The sequence below is a fragment of the Coffea eugenioides genome, chromosome 1, assembly GCF_003713205.1.
Source record: "Coffea eugenioides isolate CCC68of chromosome 1, Ceug_1.0, whole genome shotgun sequence".
In the NCBI taxonomy this organism is placed as follows: domain Eukaryota; kingdom Viridiplantae; phylum Streptophyta; class Magnoliopsida; order Gentianales; family Rubiaceae; genus Coffea; species Coffea eugenioides.
Genome location: NC_040035.1, coordinates 40,866,457 through 40,885,757, shown reverse-complemented (window position 1 = coordinate 40,885,757; position 19,301 = coordinate 40,866,457). Strand labels below are relative to the sequence as shown.

General features: G+C 34.8%; 1 protein-coding gene across 1 annotated transcript; it reads left to right on the top strand.

Moving 5' to 3' along the window:
• The first annotated feature begins 5,627 nt into the window (after positions 1–5,627).
• Positions 5,628–8,076, top strand: LOC113772778 (subtilisin-like protease SBT1.5). Its single transcript, XM_027317259.1, has one exon. The coding sequence runs from the start codon at positions 5,628–5,630 to the stop codon at positions 8,019–8,021; it is 2,394 nt and encodes a 797-aa protein (XP_027173060.1). The 3' UTR covers positions 8,022–8,076.
• Positions 8,077–19,301: the final 11,225 nt, after the last annotated feature.

Below are 19,301 nucleotides of genomic sequence, written 5' to 3'. Positions count from 1 at the left end.
ATCTTATACCCCCTAAACGTTTTGAACTGCTAAGGTTTCATATGCTGAATACTTTCTTCGTTGAGCAGAATGTTAAGACCATGTAATAGGAACTATACCACTTTAAATTGCAATTAAATAAAAATCTGGAATGCAGATTTGGTCTTTGCAAAACCCATTTTCAAAAGGTAAATTGAGGTTTTCTACAATTTTAAGGATCGAGAAGTTATTTAACATAGCAGAAAGAAAGAACAAACTTTTTAAAGTTATTTTGGTGTTACTGCAGTACTAGTTTCCAAACAAGAACCTTGTTTGAAAGGAAAGAAGGCAGAAACAATAGAATTTGATTTTGGCAACGATGCTATGAATCAATACAATTATACAAATTGGAAAGTAATCTGTATCCCTAGACGCAACTTAGTTGACATTGATATTAAGCATATTGAATCAAGCTTAATAATCTTAAAAGTTTCTACGTTATTGTTTAGCACTTTTCTGTTCAAGTTTAGTTTTGGGTAATTTATTAATTTGGTAGATTAATTATTGTATTAGGTAATTTTTTGTGGCAAGTATTTCTTGCTAACTACGTATACATATGGTGGCTTGTAATTTTGTTCAGTTGAGAAGTGTGAGAAGAAAAAATTATAGAGAATTTTGGTTGTTGTACGTAAAAGCAATTCTACCTAAAATTTGCGTCGCTCTTGATATGAGAGTTGGGTGTGCTTCATTATTTTCGTGTACCTAATATAACTTTTCTTTAACGCTGATTTTCATATGTGTCAAATATCTTCCCTTCTTTTTCACATGCTAACAAGGGACATAAGCCATAGGAACATAAGATCTCGAGTCCAATTTGAATTCCTCATTATTTCTTATTCTTTCTTATAAGGCTTGGAGTTTTCCATGAAAAAAAAAAGAAGCAGCGCAGAGTACTCTCTTGTCCCGTTGATAATATCGTACATTGCTTTTTTACATGGTAACAAGGGACATTAGCCACGCGAACGTAAGATCCCTAGTTTTGATTTTGAATTCCTCAATATTTCTTATTCTTTGTTATAAGTCTTGGAGTTTTCCATGGAATCCAAAAGGAAAAAAGGTTAATAACACTTTGCCTTCCTAAACTTACGGGGTATTTACACTTTATCCTCCTCAAGCTCAAATATATACACTTTACCCACCATGAATACTAGTCAAAGTTAAAAATACAACAAAAAAGTGTAATGAAATTATTGCCCATTTATTCATGAAATTATCCATGGAGATAATTTCAGAAACCTCTCATTAGGTTCCTAATAGTTCATTGCCCTCTCTTAAGGTTCTAAAACTATCATCGACCTCCCTTAGAACCAATTTTCTGGTAACAATTCTGCCCAATCTTAAAAAAGCAATAATAAGGAATAATTTTAGGTGTGGAAATTATTTATGTCAAAAGTGCCCCTCAACTATTATACTAGTTAAATTAAATATTTGATTTAACTTGTTAATTCAACTTATAGGGTCATTACTACACATGGTAAACAAAAATTTTCCATTATCCATAACAAAAAATAACAACTTTCAAAATTTAACAAAAGAAAATTTTTTTGCCATACCTTAATATTCTTGTTATTACCACAATTATATGAAAATTTAGCCTAACTAAAATCTCTTTATATTTTATTCCTTTTATTTATCAAGTACATAAATTGAAAAAGGATGTCTAGTATTCGATCCCTTTTTAGATGTCAAATTAGATTTTCTTTTTTTGTATTTCAAATTATGATTAATTTAGTTTGTAAATGGCTTAATTGTTTCTCATGTCTTTAATTTAATTTATCAAGTGCATTATGCCTAATTCTTTTATTTGTGAAGTATATAAAAATTTAAAAATATACACCTAGAATTGGCTTTATTTTTAGATGACAAATTAATTAAATTTTTACAATCCAAATTATGGTTAATGTAGTTAGAAAATGTTTAACTCTTTTCATTTACATGTATGTGTAAAATATCCTAAATTATAAGAGAAATAAAGCCATTTGGCCATTAGTGATGTAAGCGTTGTGTCCCAAATAATTGTCAGGAGAGGTAAGTAAAATTTCTAAAACCTCAAGGGAAAGCAATGAAATTGCCAGAAAACTCAGGGAAGGTTTTTGAAATTATCCCTTATCTATAACTTAGTAGTATTTCCTTTCATTGCTAAAAAATATACATCTTCTTTATCATATCAACTATACAATAATATCAAACTAAAAAAAAGCTGAATAAAGTTTATATTTAGTTTATATTCTTAAAATTTTTTCTATCAGTTAGTATTCATTTTTATATAAGCTTTGTTCAATTTATTATAATTTAAGTCCTTCAATTAAAATAAATAACACAAAATACAGTAAAGTAAACATAGATACCAAATTTCTTTTCAGGAAAGAGGTAATACTAAACTTGTTTTTTGTTTAAAAAAGTAGTTTTTTATTATTTAGTTTATGTGAACTTTTGGGTTAATACTATTGTCAATTTTGTTGTAGTATTTATAGTTTACTATTATTACCTTTTCTTCTCAAAAAAATAAAATTTTGATTTAATCTTGATTTTTCTTCTCTAAGTTTAAAAATGAGGTATATCAACCATTTTTTAGCAAATTTGATTAATAATTTCATATTCGAGTAATTTGATAAAAAAATGACAATGATATTAGTCTAAAAGTTTAAATAAATTAAAATGATAAAAAATTACTTTAAAAATGAGTTTGATATTACCTTTTTTATATAAATTTTAGCGATTATATTTATTTTGTTTGGCTTAAAGTCTAATATATCGAACAAAACAAATATAGAAGTAAAAATTAATCCAACAGGAAAAATCTCAAGGATATAAACTAAACATTAACTTTCTTTAACTTTTTATTGTTTGATATTTCGGTATAGTTGATACAATAGAGAAGATATAAATCTTTTCGCAATGAAAGGAAATGGTATTGAGTTATAAATAATTTCATTAACAAAAGTGCAAAAATATCATTGCACTCGCTTTTTTCGTATTTCTGACTTTGATTAGTTTTTGTGGGAAGTGAAATGCATATATTTAAGACTTGGGAGGTAAAGTTTGACTACCCCCTAAGTTTAGGGGGCAAAGTGTTATTAACTCAAAAAAAGAAAAAGCAAAGTACTCTCTTGTCCAGTTGATCATACCGTACGTTTCTTTTTGAGTTGTCCCAATTCTCAAAATCTATCACATTAAAAGTGCAAGTTTCCGAATTACCTTTAACTCTCAAAATTTGTCACATTAATATTGCTATTTTCCAACCTAACGTTACTAAGATGGTTAAAATTTGGACAGTGCACATGAAACACGTGAACTATGTGGGTATTTTTCATTTTAATTGAATTTGTCCCAAGTATCAATTCACCAAAAGTGTTGCGTTTGTGGGCAAATGTGGAATGTGATTCCTCCACAAAACAATCAAGCAACCATACATATTGCTTTTATTCGGAGAACATCCATATTTGACAAAGTATGCTGCATATTTCATAATGTTTTTACCTTTCGGGAAAAAAAAAGGAAAAATTGCAAAAACAATCCTTAGACTATTTTTCTAGTCCTGATTTAGTCCTCACTATTTTCTGATTCTTCAGCCTCTCAACTTTTGGTTTGTCCTAAAGTAGAGTTCATTAATTTTCTAATGGGACTTACATACCTTGTCTAAGTAATACTCCATCGGTCCTACTTTGATAGTCCTAGTTGTTTTTTCACACAGTTTAAGAAAAAGTAGTTAACTTTGTTGGAACAATCAATTTAGGTAGCTATTTTCCTAAAATACCCTCACATTAATTAGAGTACATCTTATGGAAACTTGAATTGATGGTAAAAAAAAAATAAACTCTCAAGAAATGGGGTAGGTTTATAGTAACAATAACTTACATTGAATAAGGGTATTTTAGGAAAATTAAAATACAACTACATTCTTCAATTGGAAAGTGGACTACAATTTGGAACAGACGAAAAAGGAAAACAGGACTATCAAAGTGGGACGGAAGGAGTAACAATCACATGTTTTTCACATTTTATTGATTAAAGGGGTAATTAGCATGGATATTTAATAAATCGATCTCCTTCTATTAATTGCCTTGATTTGTGTATGCACGTGTAATATCTTATATGTGTATAATACAACACGATATGTAACTGTCACATACATATTCATTTGTAGACATATGAGAGTGTGTATACACTACTCTTTAATCAAGCAGAGAGATTATACATGCATCTCTGCTTATGTTTGTGTGTGATTAAATAAGAAGCAACAAGGTATTTTATTTATATATGATTCAAGAATTAATTACTTTCAAATCAATATATATGATTTGCAAATCAATGTGCCTCTATATGTGTATATTTATAGTTAAGAACGTGAAAAAAAGTATACATTTAATTGGTGTCACAAGTGCATATATGGTTATCTTTTATGACACTACAATATCTCACAAAATAGGTTAATTGTTGTACATGGAACAGTATATATGGTACAGTTCATCTATTAAAACAGCAATGAAATCAGATGATCCTCCACCAATAGCAATTCAAATTTGATTTAATCGATAATGAAGACAATACCGATTTTCATTTGGTCAATATTCACTTGTAAAACCTGAAGGTTAATAAACCAAAAAAAAGAAAAAAAAAAAAAAGCCATCACACCCTATTTGAACAGCTATTTTTTGAAGGAGCACATCCTTAGTTTGATCACCACAGGCCTAATGGCCGATCTATATGTCCTCTAATCAACTGTGCATTACCTCATCCTATAGTTTTCGAGCCTAATGATATTGGAATATTTCCTCCAAATTCATAAAATAAAGTAAAATATGGTGCCACACTGCACATTATAATCATCAACCTATATCTACAGTAAGCAACTCATGATTAGAGAGTATTAATTTTGCCTTGCAGAATAGTTACTTGTTAATTCTCATTAGCTTTTGTACAACGGATTTAAACTTTTCACACTTAAAAACATGCCAATGCTTGAAATCATCTTCTTTTCTTTTTTTATTTTTTTAAGAAAAAAATTTAGATAAATTCGACGTCGATTACCGTCACGAGCCGGAAAGGGCATGTTCTATAATCATAAGTTGCTTATCGAATACACGACCTTTGTTGAAGATGAAGAAGTCGTATATTCACATTTGAAACCAACCTTGATTTGTCACGCTTACCTAGAGAAAAAAAAACTGTTACTGCCCCATCTTCTTCCTTTTGTTGACAAACATGAATATGACTCAGGAAACTGACGAGTGACGACAAATCATCCATACTCCCTTCGAGGTGGCCAGTGGATTTCCCAAGCATTGTTACATCAGCAATTTGTGTAATGCCAAAAAATTTTGCCATATTGATAAAGCCTTAGCTATGAGTGACGTGAATAGTCTCACTTTTCTCGCTGTAACATCCCATTTTCCAACTGGGAATCACCATGCAATTTGTCCAGGCATTCTTTAGACCCTTCCTCGAATTAACGCTCCAATGTTGAACACTACTTTGATTCTTTCCTCATTTTTCTGCACTTTTTCAATACTCTTATAGCCTATAAATTGTCAATTCTTCCATAATCATGAACTATTATTGTCTTCTTTTCTTGCTCCATCTCCCAGTCTTAATCCTACTAGATCCGAATGAGTCAGTTTTGGGCACTTTTTCCTGTCACTTTCCTCGTGTTCATCCTTGCTTCTGTTGAAAGTAGCAGTGGTGAAACAGATGCTCAAACCTACATCATCAGAATCCAAAATGACTTAAAACCATCTGCGTTTTCTGATCCTGAAGAATGGTACAGTGCTACTCTTCAAAGCCTGGATTCAACTTCACAGGCATTTGATCAAGAGCCTAAAATTTCCCATACAAGAAAAAAATCCCAAGATTTCCTCCATGCCTACAAAACTGTTTTTCATGGCTTCTCTGCTAGACTCACGCTAAAACAGGTGCAAGAGCTCAAAAACCGCCCTGGTGTTCTTGCTGTATTACCTGACAAACTTCGCCAACTCCAAACCACCCGGTCACCTCAATTTCTAGGAATTTCATCTTCTGACAACCCAGCTGGGCTCTTGAAAGATTCTGATTCAGGATCTAATATTGTGATAGGACTTTTAGACACCGGTATTTGGCCTGAACATCGGAGTTTTCATGATGAAGGCCTCGGTCCTATCCCGAGTCACTGGAAAGGCGAGTGCACTGAAGGTGAAAAGTTCACGAAAAACCATTGCAACAAGAAGATCATCGGTGCTCGGTACTTTGCCTCTGGTTATGAAGCTAGAAATGGCAGAATGGACCAGAGCATTGAGGTAATGTCTCCGCGGGACACTGACGGCCATGGCACTCACACAGCTGCCACAGCTGCAGGAAGAGCAGTTAGCAATGCCACCTTACTTGGTTTCGCCACAGGCGTCGCCGCAGGGATGGCTCCCAAAGCACGTATTGCAGTGTACAAAATATGCTGGAAAAGAGGTTGTATGGAATCTGATATCCTTGCAGCTTTTGATAAGGCTGTTGAGGATGGTGTCGACGTCATTTCCATCTCCGTTGGCGGCGGAGCTGCAACCTACAATCTCGATCCAATTGCAATTGGGGCCTTTGGGGCTATGGAGAAAGGTGTTTTTGTTTCTGCTTCTGCAGGAAATGAAGGTCCAAACAAGTTTACAGTCACAAACGTGGCTCCCTGGATCACTAGTGTTGGTGCTAGCACAATTGACCGAAAATTCCCAGCCAATCTTGTGCTTAAAGATGGGCAAGTACTAAGAGGATCAGCCATATATCATGGCCACCGCTCTTTCCAAAGAACACCTTTACCATTGATATATGGGGGAAATGCCTCCATAGATTTAAGCCATGGTACTCCTGGTCATTTTAGTAGCTTCTCTGCCGGTATTTGCATGCCTGGCTCTCTTGACACAAAGAAAGTAAAGGGAAAGATAGTGGTGTGTGATCGAGGTGGCTCTCCACGCGTTGCAAAAGGAGAAGTTGTGAGGATGGCTGGTGGATTAGGTGTAATTGTCGCCAATGTTGCACCACTAGGCGAAGGTCTCATCGCAGATGCCCACTTAATCCCAGGACTAGCTCTGGGTGAATCAGATGGTAATAATGTTCGGGCATATATAAACTCAACCCCTGATCCTCGAGCAACGATGGTTTTCCGAGGGACACAGGTCGGAGTAAAACCGGCGCCGGTGGTCGCATCATTCTCGTCTAGGGGTCCCAATGGTGAATCAATCTATGTTCTCAAGCCAGATATCATTGCGCCAGGTGTCAACATCTTAGCAGCATGGCCGGATGGCGTGTCACCTACTGAGCTACCCACGGACACGCGTCGTACAAATTTTAACATAGTTTCAGGAACTTCCATGTCTTGTCCTCACGTGTCTGGCATAGCAGCGTTGCTCAAAGGAGCACATCCTGACTGGTCACCGGCGATGACCCGATCAGCTCTTATGACAACGGCATACATGCATGATCGCGATGGCAGGCCTCTACTAGACGAAACATCGTACCAGGAATCCACAGTCTGGGATACGGGTGCAGGCCATGTAAACCCTGAGAAAGCACTTGATCCAGGCCTGGTATATGATTTGTCATCCATTGATTTCGTGAATTTTCTCTGTGCCTCTAATTACAGCCGTGAGGCAATTAAAGAAATTACTCGACATGGTGCAAAGTGCCCACGGAAGCATAACATGCCTTGGGATATAAATTATCCTGCGATTGTGGTAGTATTTGACAAAACAGAGATGTCTGATTTTAATCTTAATGTCACAAGAACTGTGACGAATGTCGGGGAAGGGGCATCTAGCTACAGCGTGGTGGTAACAAATCCCAAAGGTTCGAGAGTCAGTGTCAATCCACCAAAGATGGATTTTAGCACAAGAGGGCAAAAACAGAGTTTTGTGGTTCAAATTAAAGGTGACAAGTTGGAGGTGGCACCAGGGAATGCGGTGACTGAGTGGGGTATGGTGACATGGTCCGACGGTAAGCACCAAGTAGGATCACCTGTAGTTGTAGTTTGGAGGGATGTGTTTTAATGTTGAATCAAGTGCTATCTATTATTAGAAAGACAACTTTTTTGATATCTATGAAAAGATCATCGTAGAAAAATAGAGACTATAAATATATATATATATATATAAGTTAAGCTGGGATTTGAAACATGGTTTTGTTGTGGCAATGTGGTTCAATTTGTTTTAATATCATCAATATAACAATGCAATTTTCTTTAATCTTTATTGTGGCAACACTGTGTTTCACTAGTTAAAAGTTGGCGGTGGCACATAAGTATTGGTAACTGGCTGATGCATATGGTAAACTTGTTGCTTGCATATGCCTATCATTTAACAAGGGATATTAGAGTATAGAAAGAAACCCATTACAGAAATAATTGACTTCATAACCATGCATGATTTAATGGAGAATCTAGCCAGCATAGAGACACAGACATCTATATTAATTAATTTTTTATTGAAAGGGACTAAATCAACACCTCTTAATAAAAAATTCATGCTTTTCATTTTCAATAATACTATAATGCCTTAGCCTAGCGTTAACCATCCGACTTTGCCGCATTGTAATTAGGCAAAAAAAAAAAAAAAAAGTGCCATGCTTATGTATATTGATTGCATTTTTGGATTTATCGAAGCTTTGCATCATGCACAAAGTACAAACACAAAGCCAAGAAGATAAAAATTAAAAGCAAAACCAGTAGAATTTCTTATTAGTGAGAGTTTTACATTTAAAAAACAGATATAGTAATATCAATACTCAATTAAGTATAAAGAGACAATTGAATTTGGTGGGTAATAGAAAAGGAGTTATCTTCAATCAATTCAATTTGTTGCAATGAAAAAAATAATCAGCAAGAAAAAATTAAAAGTTTTAGAAAAATATTTGTTTACTTTTAGCTGCAACTTGAAAGCCAGGGACACATGAATAAATTAACTTTTGGCTTCGTCTTTGTGCACCGGCTGTGAAATGCACTTTGATTGTACCTTCATCCACATACATTCGCTGGGTTCTATTGAGTTCTTGTTTACTGCTAATTCAAAAGTTCTGAGGAAAAAAATCAATCGAGTATGTGTTAATGTGTAAATGCTCGCTGTGAGTTACCGTTTAACGATTGACAGTAACGGTGGTTCTTCTTAGTTTTGCAATTTTCATTAGTTAGACAAGGATAGAGATTCTATGCACTATGATGAAAAATGTGTATTGTTGCTAAATTTGTTGCCGTTATTTCTAAGGCTAGAAAATTTGGATTTCCATTTTAATAGCTCAATTGAGCTTTTTTTTATTATTTATTCTCAGAGGAAAGTATGAAAAGAATATCGTAAATACATCTGTTTAATGTGGAGATTGATTCTGAAGTCATTTTGAATACCAATTTTTTTTTTAAAAAAGTAAAAGTTTAAGTTGGAATAAGACCTTTTCTCTCATTTTTCTCATTATTTCAATGGTATTTTGTCTGGATGCGACAGTACAGTACTGTTATGGAGTTGAGTTAAGGTAGGGTGGCGAGGATTTAGTTTACTCATTTTGGCAGTTCCATTTAGAGTGTTATTTTTTAAATTTTTTGTAAAAAAATATATTATAATCATTTAATATACATGAAGTAAAAAGATGATTAAAAAATATGGTCACGTAAAACGTAAAATTTTTCATTTGGGACACTTCGATCCAAACAAGGCTTTATCGGGCAAGTTTTGTAGCTCTGTTATCTAGTACTGGTTAGGTGAGACCCTGCAAAACTAAAATGTTCATTTTTTTTCCCATGATTCCCAAGTTGGTTACCACCTCAGGGCTGCCACTCAAACTGCCCAATCAGCTACAATTCAAGGTCTTTCTATCAAATTAGTTTCTTCCTATTTATATAGGTATGTATTTCTGATTTCATGTTGTTGTTCTATTTAGTTTTTAGCTAAATTCACTGCTAAGATGTCTATGTAATGAGGAATACATTTAATGTGCTCTCAATATCTTGCTTTGAGGGTTATGAGGCTTGTCCGGCAAGGGTTTATGGAGGGAGATTTCTCTTTGTTTCTCATTGCTTTAAGACTACCAAATTTCCATTTAATCGAGTCTAGAATTTCATACTGTCAAAACACTTGTGTTATTATGCAATTCTTTTTTAATTTTTTTTTGTCTTTCTGACTGGGAAATTTTTTAAGTTCAGATTTATTAACAATCAAAGACATGATATATGAGAAACAACTCAGTTTTTGGGGAATGTTATCCGTTCTAGATATGCTCAGGTTCCGTTAGTTTCTTTAAATATTTTTTGTTTTGTGCTAAGGGCTAAACTTGAAAATTTCAGATAATGTACATTACAACTCTTTCTCTTCCTTCTCCTTTCTTTACATGCAGATATTTCACATTGGTTCAAAGAATTCACAAGGTTAAGCTACAAACTCTGTCGATGATGTTGTTGCATCAGCCGTTCAGTTTGGTGATTAATACCTTGTAAGCACATAATCTTGACTAGCTCCAACATTTCATGTCCATTTTTTTTTTGGCTTGGATGCATTAATTGGCATATGATATTGGCTGAGCTCCACATGAGTGTTGTATCCTGTGCTTAACATGTGTCTCTGCTCTGGTTTACTTACATTTGAGAGTGGCAGTGGTTTTGTTAATTTTGCTGTTTGGACTTTAGGAAGATCAAGTGCCTTTTGGAGGAGAACTATCCTGTTGCAAAGATGCAGGGTCAACCTAGTTATTTTATCAGATGTCCATTGATTTCATCTTCCTTTATTGACGGCATTTATTTTGTATGTTTCTGTTGTACATGGCAGTGTATTGATATCCTAATGCCACCAAGTCACTGCCTTCCAATTCGACGCTCTCCAAACCCTGACCCCTCTTTTTGACATTTCATGCTTTTATAGCTTTGTCCATAGTTGCCTGTCTTTCTAAGTTTGAAATTTGGGGCTGTGACTAGGAGTGTCAATTAGATCGAGTCATGGGTTGACGGGTTGGGTTCAGACACGGGTATTCCAGACAACTCGTCAACGCGAACACGACCCGTTTATTTTATCAGGTCAGGTGTCTTGACCTGAACACGAATCGCAATGTTCGCGGGTCACTCGAACCTGACGTATTTCAACCTGCCAAATTAATGATAAGTTGATCACCTAAAACAGAAGTATAGAACTACTACTAATTAGACTAATTACCCGTTTGGTTGCCACTCCGGAATGGCAATGATAACCACTATCAAAATCTCTTCACTCGGAATAGGTTTATGCTATTCCTTTTCAGGTGTTTGGTTTAGGAAAAGCAATGGGAATGATTATTGATTTTGTTGTTTGGTTTATTCACAATCATCAATGGGAATGCAAGCCCAATTCAACATCTATTTTCCTGTGAATAAATAAAAATGATACGAACATCAAATTTATGGCCGGATTTCATAGCTTGGTTTCGAATCCATGGCCAGATTTCATAACTTGGTTTCGAATCCATGGCCGGATTTCATATAAATCCATGGCCGGATTGTGGATTGTAACCAAATTGAATGCGTAGTCGGCCGGATTACTGAACAATGTGTTCACTATAACTCGTGTTCAAGTCGTGCAAGAGGTTGAAGCTCATTGAAGTCCAGATCCCTTCCTTGGTTGTTCTTGTTTTCCTATGAATAAATAAAAATGATACGAACATCGAATCCATGGCTGCATTGCATAGCTTGGTTTCTAATCCATGGCTGGATTTCGTAACTTGGTTTCGAATCTATGGCTGGATTTCATATAAATCCATGACCGGATTGTGGATTGTACACCAGATTGAATGCGTAGTAGGCTGGATTACTGAACAATGTGTTCACCATAGCTCGTGTTCAAGTCATGCAAGAGGTTGAAGCTCATTGAAGTCCGGATCCCTTTCTTGGTTGTTCTTGTTTGCCTTATTTTCCTGTGAATAAATAAAAATGATCCATGTCAGATTGCATAGCTTGGTTTCGAATCCTTGGCCGGATTGCATAATTTGGTTTCGAATCCATGGCCAAATTGTGGATTGTACACCGGATTGAATGCGAGTCGGCCGGATTACTAGACCCTGTGTTTAAGAAAAAATATTAAAAATGAAACACCAAATCACCAAACTATGGCGATGATATTTACATATTTCTGCATATAGATCATATGCAATTTTATTGATAAAGATCCTATTTGAGACTTGAAGTTTAATCAAACAAGAGACTTATTAGATATTTTAGGAATTAGGATTTTGATAAAATATTTTTTTTATATTTATTAAATTATTTTTTATTCGTAAACGGGTTAAGTTGGTCAGCTGAGTCAACCCGTGATTGATCTAGACTCAACCTGATTTTTTTCAGGTCTGACGAGTCTAATCTAATTTCAACCCGAACCCATGAAGGCTCAACCCAAATCCATTAATTTTGTGTTAGGTTGTTTTCGGGTCATGTCGAAAATTGCCACCCCTAGCTGTGACCCTTATGAAACATATTGCAAAAATGTTTGATGATATTGACATATTTTACTGTGTGATCAGAGGCAGTCGAAAACTACGTAACTCAGATTCTTGAGCCCGTGATTTGCAGATGAAGGTAGTTGTTTTATCCTTATAAGGTCCCTTTGACCCTGTCTATCAATTTTGAGTTTTCAAGGACCAACTTGGACTGTGACTGATTGATTCTGAATATCTGATTATTTTCTATATAAGAACTTGCATATGTTCTTGTCATACATGACCAAAGTTCGATGGAATGTCATTAAAAGGAACGGTGCTATTTGCTTTTGTGATGAAAATTGTCAAGTTGTTGCTGTATTTCTGCTAGCTACAGTTGTTCAACTTCACAACAATTCATGCCTAAGTATCAATTCACCAAAAGTGTTGCGTATGTGGGCAAATGTGGAATATGATTCCTCCACAAAACAGATAAGCAACTATACATATTTGCAAAACATCCATACTTGACAAAGTATGTTACATATTTCAAAATGTTTTTATCTCTCGGGAAAAGCAAAAATTGCAAAAGCAATTAGTCCTCACTATTTTCTGATTGTTCAGTCCCTCAACTTTTGGTTTGTCCTAAAGTGGAGCTCATTAATTTTTCTAGTGGGGCTTGTATACCTTGTCTAAGTAATAACAATCACAAGTTTTTCACATTTTCTGATTAAAGAGGTAAGCATGAAGCATGGATATATAATAAATCTCCTTCAATTAATTGCCTTGACTTGTGTGTGCACGTGTAATATGCGTATAATACAACGCAAAATGTAACTATCACATGCATATTCATTTGTATACATATGAAAGCGTGTATACACTACTCTTTAATTAAGCTGAGAGATTACACAGACATCTCTGCTTATGTTTGTGTGTGATTAAATAAGAAGTAACAAAGTATTTTATTTATGTATGATTCAAGATTTCATTACTTTCAAATCAATATATATGATTTGAAAATCAATGTGGGTCTATATGTGTATATTTATAGTTAAGAATGTGAAAAAAATACACATTTAATTGGTGTCACAAGTGCAGATATGGTTGTCTTTTATGACACTACAATATCTCACGATAGTTTTTTTTTTTAGACAAACTGTTCTAAGTTGCAATTAGAATGTTTTAAATTGAAGTTCTTTTCCATAATCAAATCACAAAAAATGGCCATATATTCATTGTAAAGAAGGATTTCTACTAGTCTAATGTACTAAAATAATCCACTAGTACTCCAATTGTTTTAGAATGTTTTAAATTGAAGTTCTTTTCCATAATCAAATCACAAAAAATGGCCATATATTCATTGTAAAGAAGGATTTCTACTAGTCTAATGTACTAAAATAATCCACTAGTACTCCAATTGTTTTAGAATGTTTTAAATTTAAGTTCTTTTCCATAATCAAATCACAAAAAATGGCCATATATTCATTATAAAGAAGGATTTCTACGAGTCTAATGTACTAAAATAATCCACTAGTACTCCAATTGTTTTAGATGTGCTCCTAATATTTGCAACCCACTGATTTACACTTTCTCTCGTCTTGAATGAGCAGCAAACATGCTTCAAGAAAGCAATTGCACTATCAAACAAAGTCTCAAGCATTACATGCTTTGCAAGTAGCTCAGCTCAAACATTTGGCCCAAGATTATACCTTTCTTGACAGATTTCCAATCAACTGCTATCTGCAATATGCAACATGTACTTCTGATTGCATCCATCATCGGGCAGAGTAGTCCTCTCATTCTCATCTCATCAAGTAAACATGAAATAGTAGGTTGATTGCCCTCCTTAGCATATCCTCTAATTAATATATCATAAACTACATGATCAGGACTTATTCCCCTTTTTAACATGTCATCAAATACTTGTTTTGCTTCAATCATGAATCCTTTGTTAGTTAATCCAAAAATCAAGGAACTATATGCAAACAAATTAGGCAGAATAACCTTTTTAACCATCAATTTCTGACTGCCATCCAAGTAGTGTAAAAATGCTTGTCAGTAGCAAATCCAGCATCTGTCATTTCTCTATCGACCATCTCAACATGGCTCAATTCCCTTTCCTTGCACATGCCATCAGTTAGGACAGTGTATGAAATTTCATAAGCATTCTCTTTGCTAAAATGCAATTTTGCTCATGCCTAAAGAAATTAGAAAGAAGTGTAGAAGAAACGTCGAACAACCTATTCACGACTGGTCTAATGGCCCTATAACAGAATGGCCTTCATTAGGAAGCTGAACACCACCACCAACCTGAAGCTGATTTCCTACCCTTCTACCCTGAGCACCTGGAGCATATTTGCATGTGATTCCACATATAAGAATTTGGTTCCCCTGCAGCCAACACAACATCAGAATATATCTCATATCATAATAACTTGAACATAATTCTTCTACAACACTACCATAGAGCTTACGTCATTCAATGTGGTATATTCCCTCAGATGCCACTACAGATTGTTGTTGTTGTTATTCTAGGAACGGAAAACAAAATTCCTTTTCCAACCAATTTGAACCCCATTGACCATGACTGGTAATAGGCCTCTACTGTACTTCCATCTACCCTTTGAAATTGCCCTATTTATCTGATTGCCGTGGTGTTTTTTGAGGGTGATAAAGTATACTGGATGAGTTAATGGAAGTTGGAGTCCCTCAAACTCTGAAAAAAAAATTTCAAAACAATGAAAAATATGGAAATTTAAAGTGGATATGTAATAAATGTGGTGTTTTGCTTTGTTTTATTTTTTTTTGTGTTTATTTAAATACCCCATTAATCCCTGTATAAGAGGTCGTATATACAAATAAGAGAAATATAGATAAAGATTCATTAATAACCTATCAAACACCCATTACTAATAATCTAACAAATTCTCCTAAAAGCTGTTACTATGGCAATGCCTACATATGCAATGCCATGCTTCAAACTACCAGTAAGATTGTGCAAGGACATAAATTCAATGATGGCAAATTTCTGGTGGGGGGAAGAGGATGGAAAAAGAAAAGTCCACTGGTGTTCATGGGAAAAGCTACCAATAGGGAAGGATAAAAAATGATTAGGATTCAGAGACCTTCAAAAATTCAACAAGTCTCTTCTGGGAAAACAGGTGTGGGATTGCTGACATGTCCCAACTTACTGCTAAGCAAAGCTCTAAAAGCAAAATACTACCCCAAGGATTCAATTCTAAACTGCAAGGTGAAAAAGAATGCATCATGGATATGGCAAAGTTTAGTGGGAGCAAGAGAAGAGGTCAAAAAGGGAGCAAGGAAGAAAATTGGCAATGGAAAGAGTATAAGAATATGGGAGGATGCATGGATGCATGGATGCAGGATGATTGAGATGGAAAACTAACATCACCCAAGCCTCAGGATTGTAAGCTCAACAAAGTGGAAGACCTGATCTCAAATTTCATATGGAAAACAAATATCATTTTCAGGACTTTCAGAGCTGATGAGACAAGTTAGATTCTGAAGATGCCTATAAGCTTAGCAGGAAGACCAGATAGCTACTTTTGGAGTCACAGCAGCACTGGACAGTACACAGTTAGATCTACCTATGAAGCAATGACCAGTGAGAAAAGCCAGAAAGGACAATAGGGCAACAAGGATGGAGAGACAAGCTTTGCAAGAGAGAAAGAAAAAGCTTGGAAACAACTATGGAGACTGAAAATCAAGTACAAACAAAAACTTTTTATCTGGAAATGCCTTAATCATGCAATACCAGTGAGAGAATCATTATTTAGTAGGATAGGAAAAAAGGGAAATGGTGTGCAAGAACTGTGGCTTAGATGTAGAGACTGTGGAACATCTCTTCTTCCATTGTAGGAAGGCTTAAGATATATGAAAAATGGCACCCCTCTAATGGGATGGATAACAGGATTACTTAGGAAACTTTAAGTGCTAGTGGACACAACTCTTAGAAGCAAAGAAAAGGACAGATGGCTGGGAACACATTGCTCTAACAGTGGACATACTGTGGCAAATATAGAAGGCTAGAACTGAAAAGGAGTTCAAAGACAAAGACAGACATCCAATGGATATAATACAAAAAGCAGTGAAGGAATGGGAAGAAAATAGACAAGTTTAACACATACCAACTCAGATGAGCATCTCAGAAACAGAGGCAGCTAATGAAGAGATTCAAAGAGAAGAAGAAGAAAACAGTACTCGTGGAATATGTGTGGAAGTGGGACAACATAAAGGACAACATATGGGGATTGGAATTTCAACAAAGAACAACCAAAACCAGTGGAAAGCAGCATGTAAATTAAAAGAAAGAACGACTGGTTCAATATTGCTGGACTATTTGCAAGCAATCAAGCTAGTACTGAGCAAGGTATGGGAACAAGTGTGGGAATGTATCAAAGTCCCGATATCATCCCATCAAATCCTAAACCTATTTAAGAAGCCATCATCGAAGGACATTAAAGTTACTGCAAATCTAGAGGACATCATCAATCTTAGCTCAATGTTTAGGAAATACTCATTTGATAAGCAGGATGTTAAACATAGTAGGCTGACTAAAAGTTTGAGCAAACTTGCTCGAAACATAACTTTTGATGAGGAATGTGTAGATCCTCAATGTATTAGTACACTCTTGTGTGTCTCAAATTGAGCCTTTGCTCAACATGTAACTTCATCTTCATTATGAATAAAGATTTCTACCGTTTTAGGAAAAAAAATAAAAAAACATCAAGATCAAGATTACAAATTCATTAGTAACACAATATACAAACGAATGAAAACATCAGAGCTAAAGAAGAAGAGATAAAGATAACATAAAAGATAAAACAATAGAAAAGAATGCTCGATGGTTTAGTGGAAGTTGGAGTCCTCCATCTCTGAACAAAATTTTTCAAAACAATGGAAATTTAAAGTGGATAAGTATTAAAGATCAGTACCTGCATAAAAAGAGAAATACAAGGGATAGAGATTCACTAATAATCTAACAAATAATGCATAAGAATACAAGAGCAAAGACAAATACAGATTCACTAATAATCTATCTAACAAACATCAATCATCAATCAATAAAGATGAACATGAAAAAATTACAAATTAAGCAAGAAAAGATATTAAAGAAAATTAAACAATAAAAGATATTAAAAATGAATATGAAGAAAATATGGCAAATTAAATAAGGAAAATATCAATCAATAAGCAAGATTACAAATTAAAATGAATACCAAACAACGTCTGGGGATGAAGGCTACATACTAAAATGTTCTCCCTCATCTCATGATGAGGAGGGAGATCAAGTCCAAGAATCTTCCGGTGTAGAAATTTGCTAATAATGGCGTTGTCCGGAGGCAAAAAGAAATGATAGTCTGATCTTAAAGCCATGATGTTGTTACAATTCTTCGAACTTGAAACTGGAAGTAATTGAATTGTGGTGGGGGCGAGATTACAGTTAACGCTAATGAATAGGAATAGACAAATAGGGGTACAGTTATTTTATGATGGTTATTATGGATTTTGTCCCTTTTCGTCTTTTTACCTCTTTCAAGACCCATCCGCTTTTATACGGATCTCTTTCCCCGTGGTTCGATACAATCAATTCGCTTTTTTGAGATGACTTTTTCTTTATATTTTTCTTTTTATGGGCTTAATAGTGTGGTTTCATGCTTCTGATAGTAGTCCCATTCGAAAGATTTGTGGAGGGAGGTGCTAAGCTGAAGAGGCAAAATTTGTTCTTTTTTAGTGTTTTTAGTTGCCGGATGAGGAATAAATATACGAGTCTTGTTGAATAGTTAAGGTAAGCTTTGTTGAGTAGCCTATAGCAAATAAGTGTCTTGAAATTGTCTTTTGCATTGTTTTAGTGGGTAATCTTTTGGTCTAGTCTGTATATTAATGAAGAATGGCTAGTGTGTTCCTCTTCATTCATTTAAATAGTTTGGGGTCTCTGTTAAAAAGTTTTCATTTTTCCCTTTTAGAGAATTTATGTCGAAACTTTATGGAAACCTGAACTTAAAAGAGAACTAGAGGGTCTTATGTATATGGAATTTTGTATAATTTGATACTTGTGATCCTAAGAACTTGAATTGGAGAAGGTGGGTTATACATATAAGTTGAGTGAATGTCTTTGACATTTCTTCATACATATTATATGCATTGATTTGCACAATAAATGGGGTTTTCATGTACTAAGAAGAAAGGGATGACGAGTCCAATTAATTTGCATTCTTATATTATGAGGAGAATAGAGAGAGTTGTGTGAGAGGAACTTGTGATCTTTATAACTGAAAATGTAAGTGGTTGAAAAATTGGAATGCTTGGCAAGCTTTGTGTGGTAGATTTAGTAGCCTCACGTTATATCGACATGTGCTGTCCTACTTAGCCTGTAATTTAATTTCAGCTGATTTGCAGTTTTTATAGCATCATCCATTGATGCTATTAAGGTTTGGTAGTTTAATATCATCCATTGAGCTATTAAGGTTGATGGCCAAGTCTAAGAGTTCTTTTCATCCCTGTGCCACATGCCTTGGATAACAAGTGAACTACTCCCCTGAGTGACCTCTGAACTTGGTTCTTTTTTGGCAAAAATGATTGTACTTGTGCTTTGAGGCTGGATTTTTCTCTCTATGTGCGCATGGAAGCGCTGGACAGAGTTTGCTGAAGCTGAGAAAGAACATGTGAATTGAGAGGATTGGATGAAAGATTGGCACATGCTTATTTGACATCAATTTTACAAATGTAGAAATTGCATTTATGGTGGAAAATCTTAGGTTAGAAGTTTGTGAGGAATGACTTACAAACATTTGTTGTCCCTCAACTTGCTGAGATAGGTTGCTTAAGTACAATGAACCGCTTACGCGAAGATGGCACTGAATTTAAGTGCTATACCTGGTTGATCT

Coding starts and splice junctions, on each gene's coding strand:
- LOC113772778 (XM_027317259.1), top strand. CDS start 5,628: ATGAGTCAGTTTTGGGCACTTTTTCCTGTCACTTTCCTCGTGTTCATC.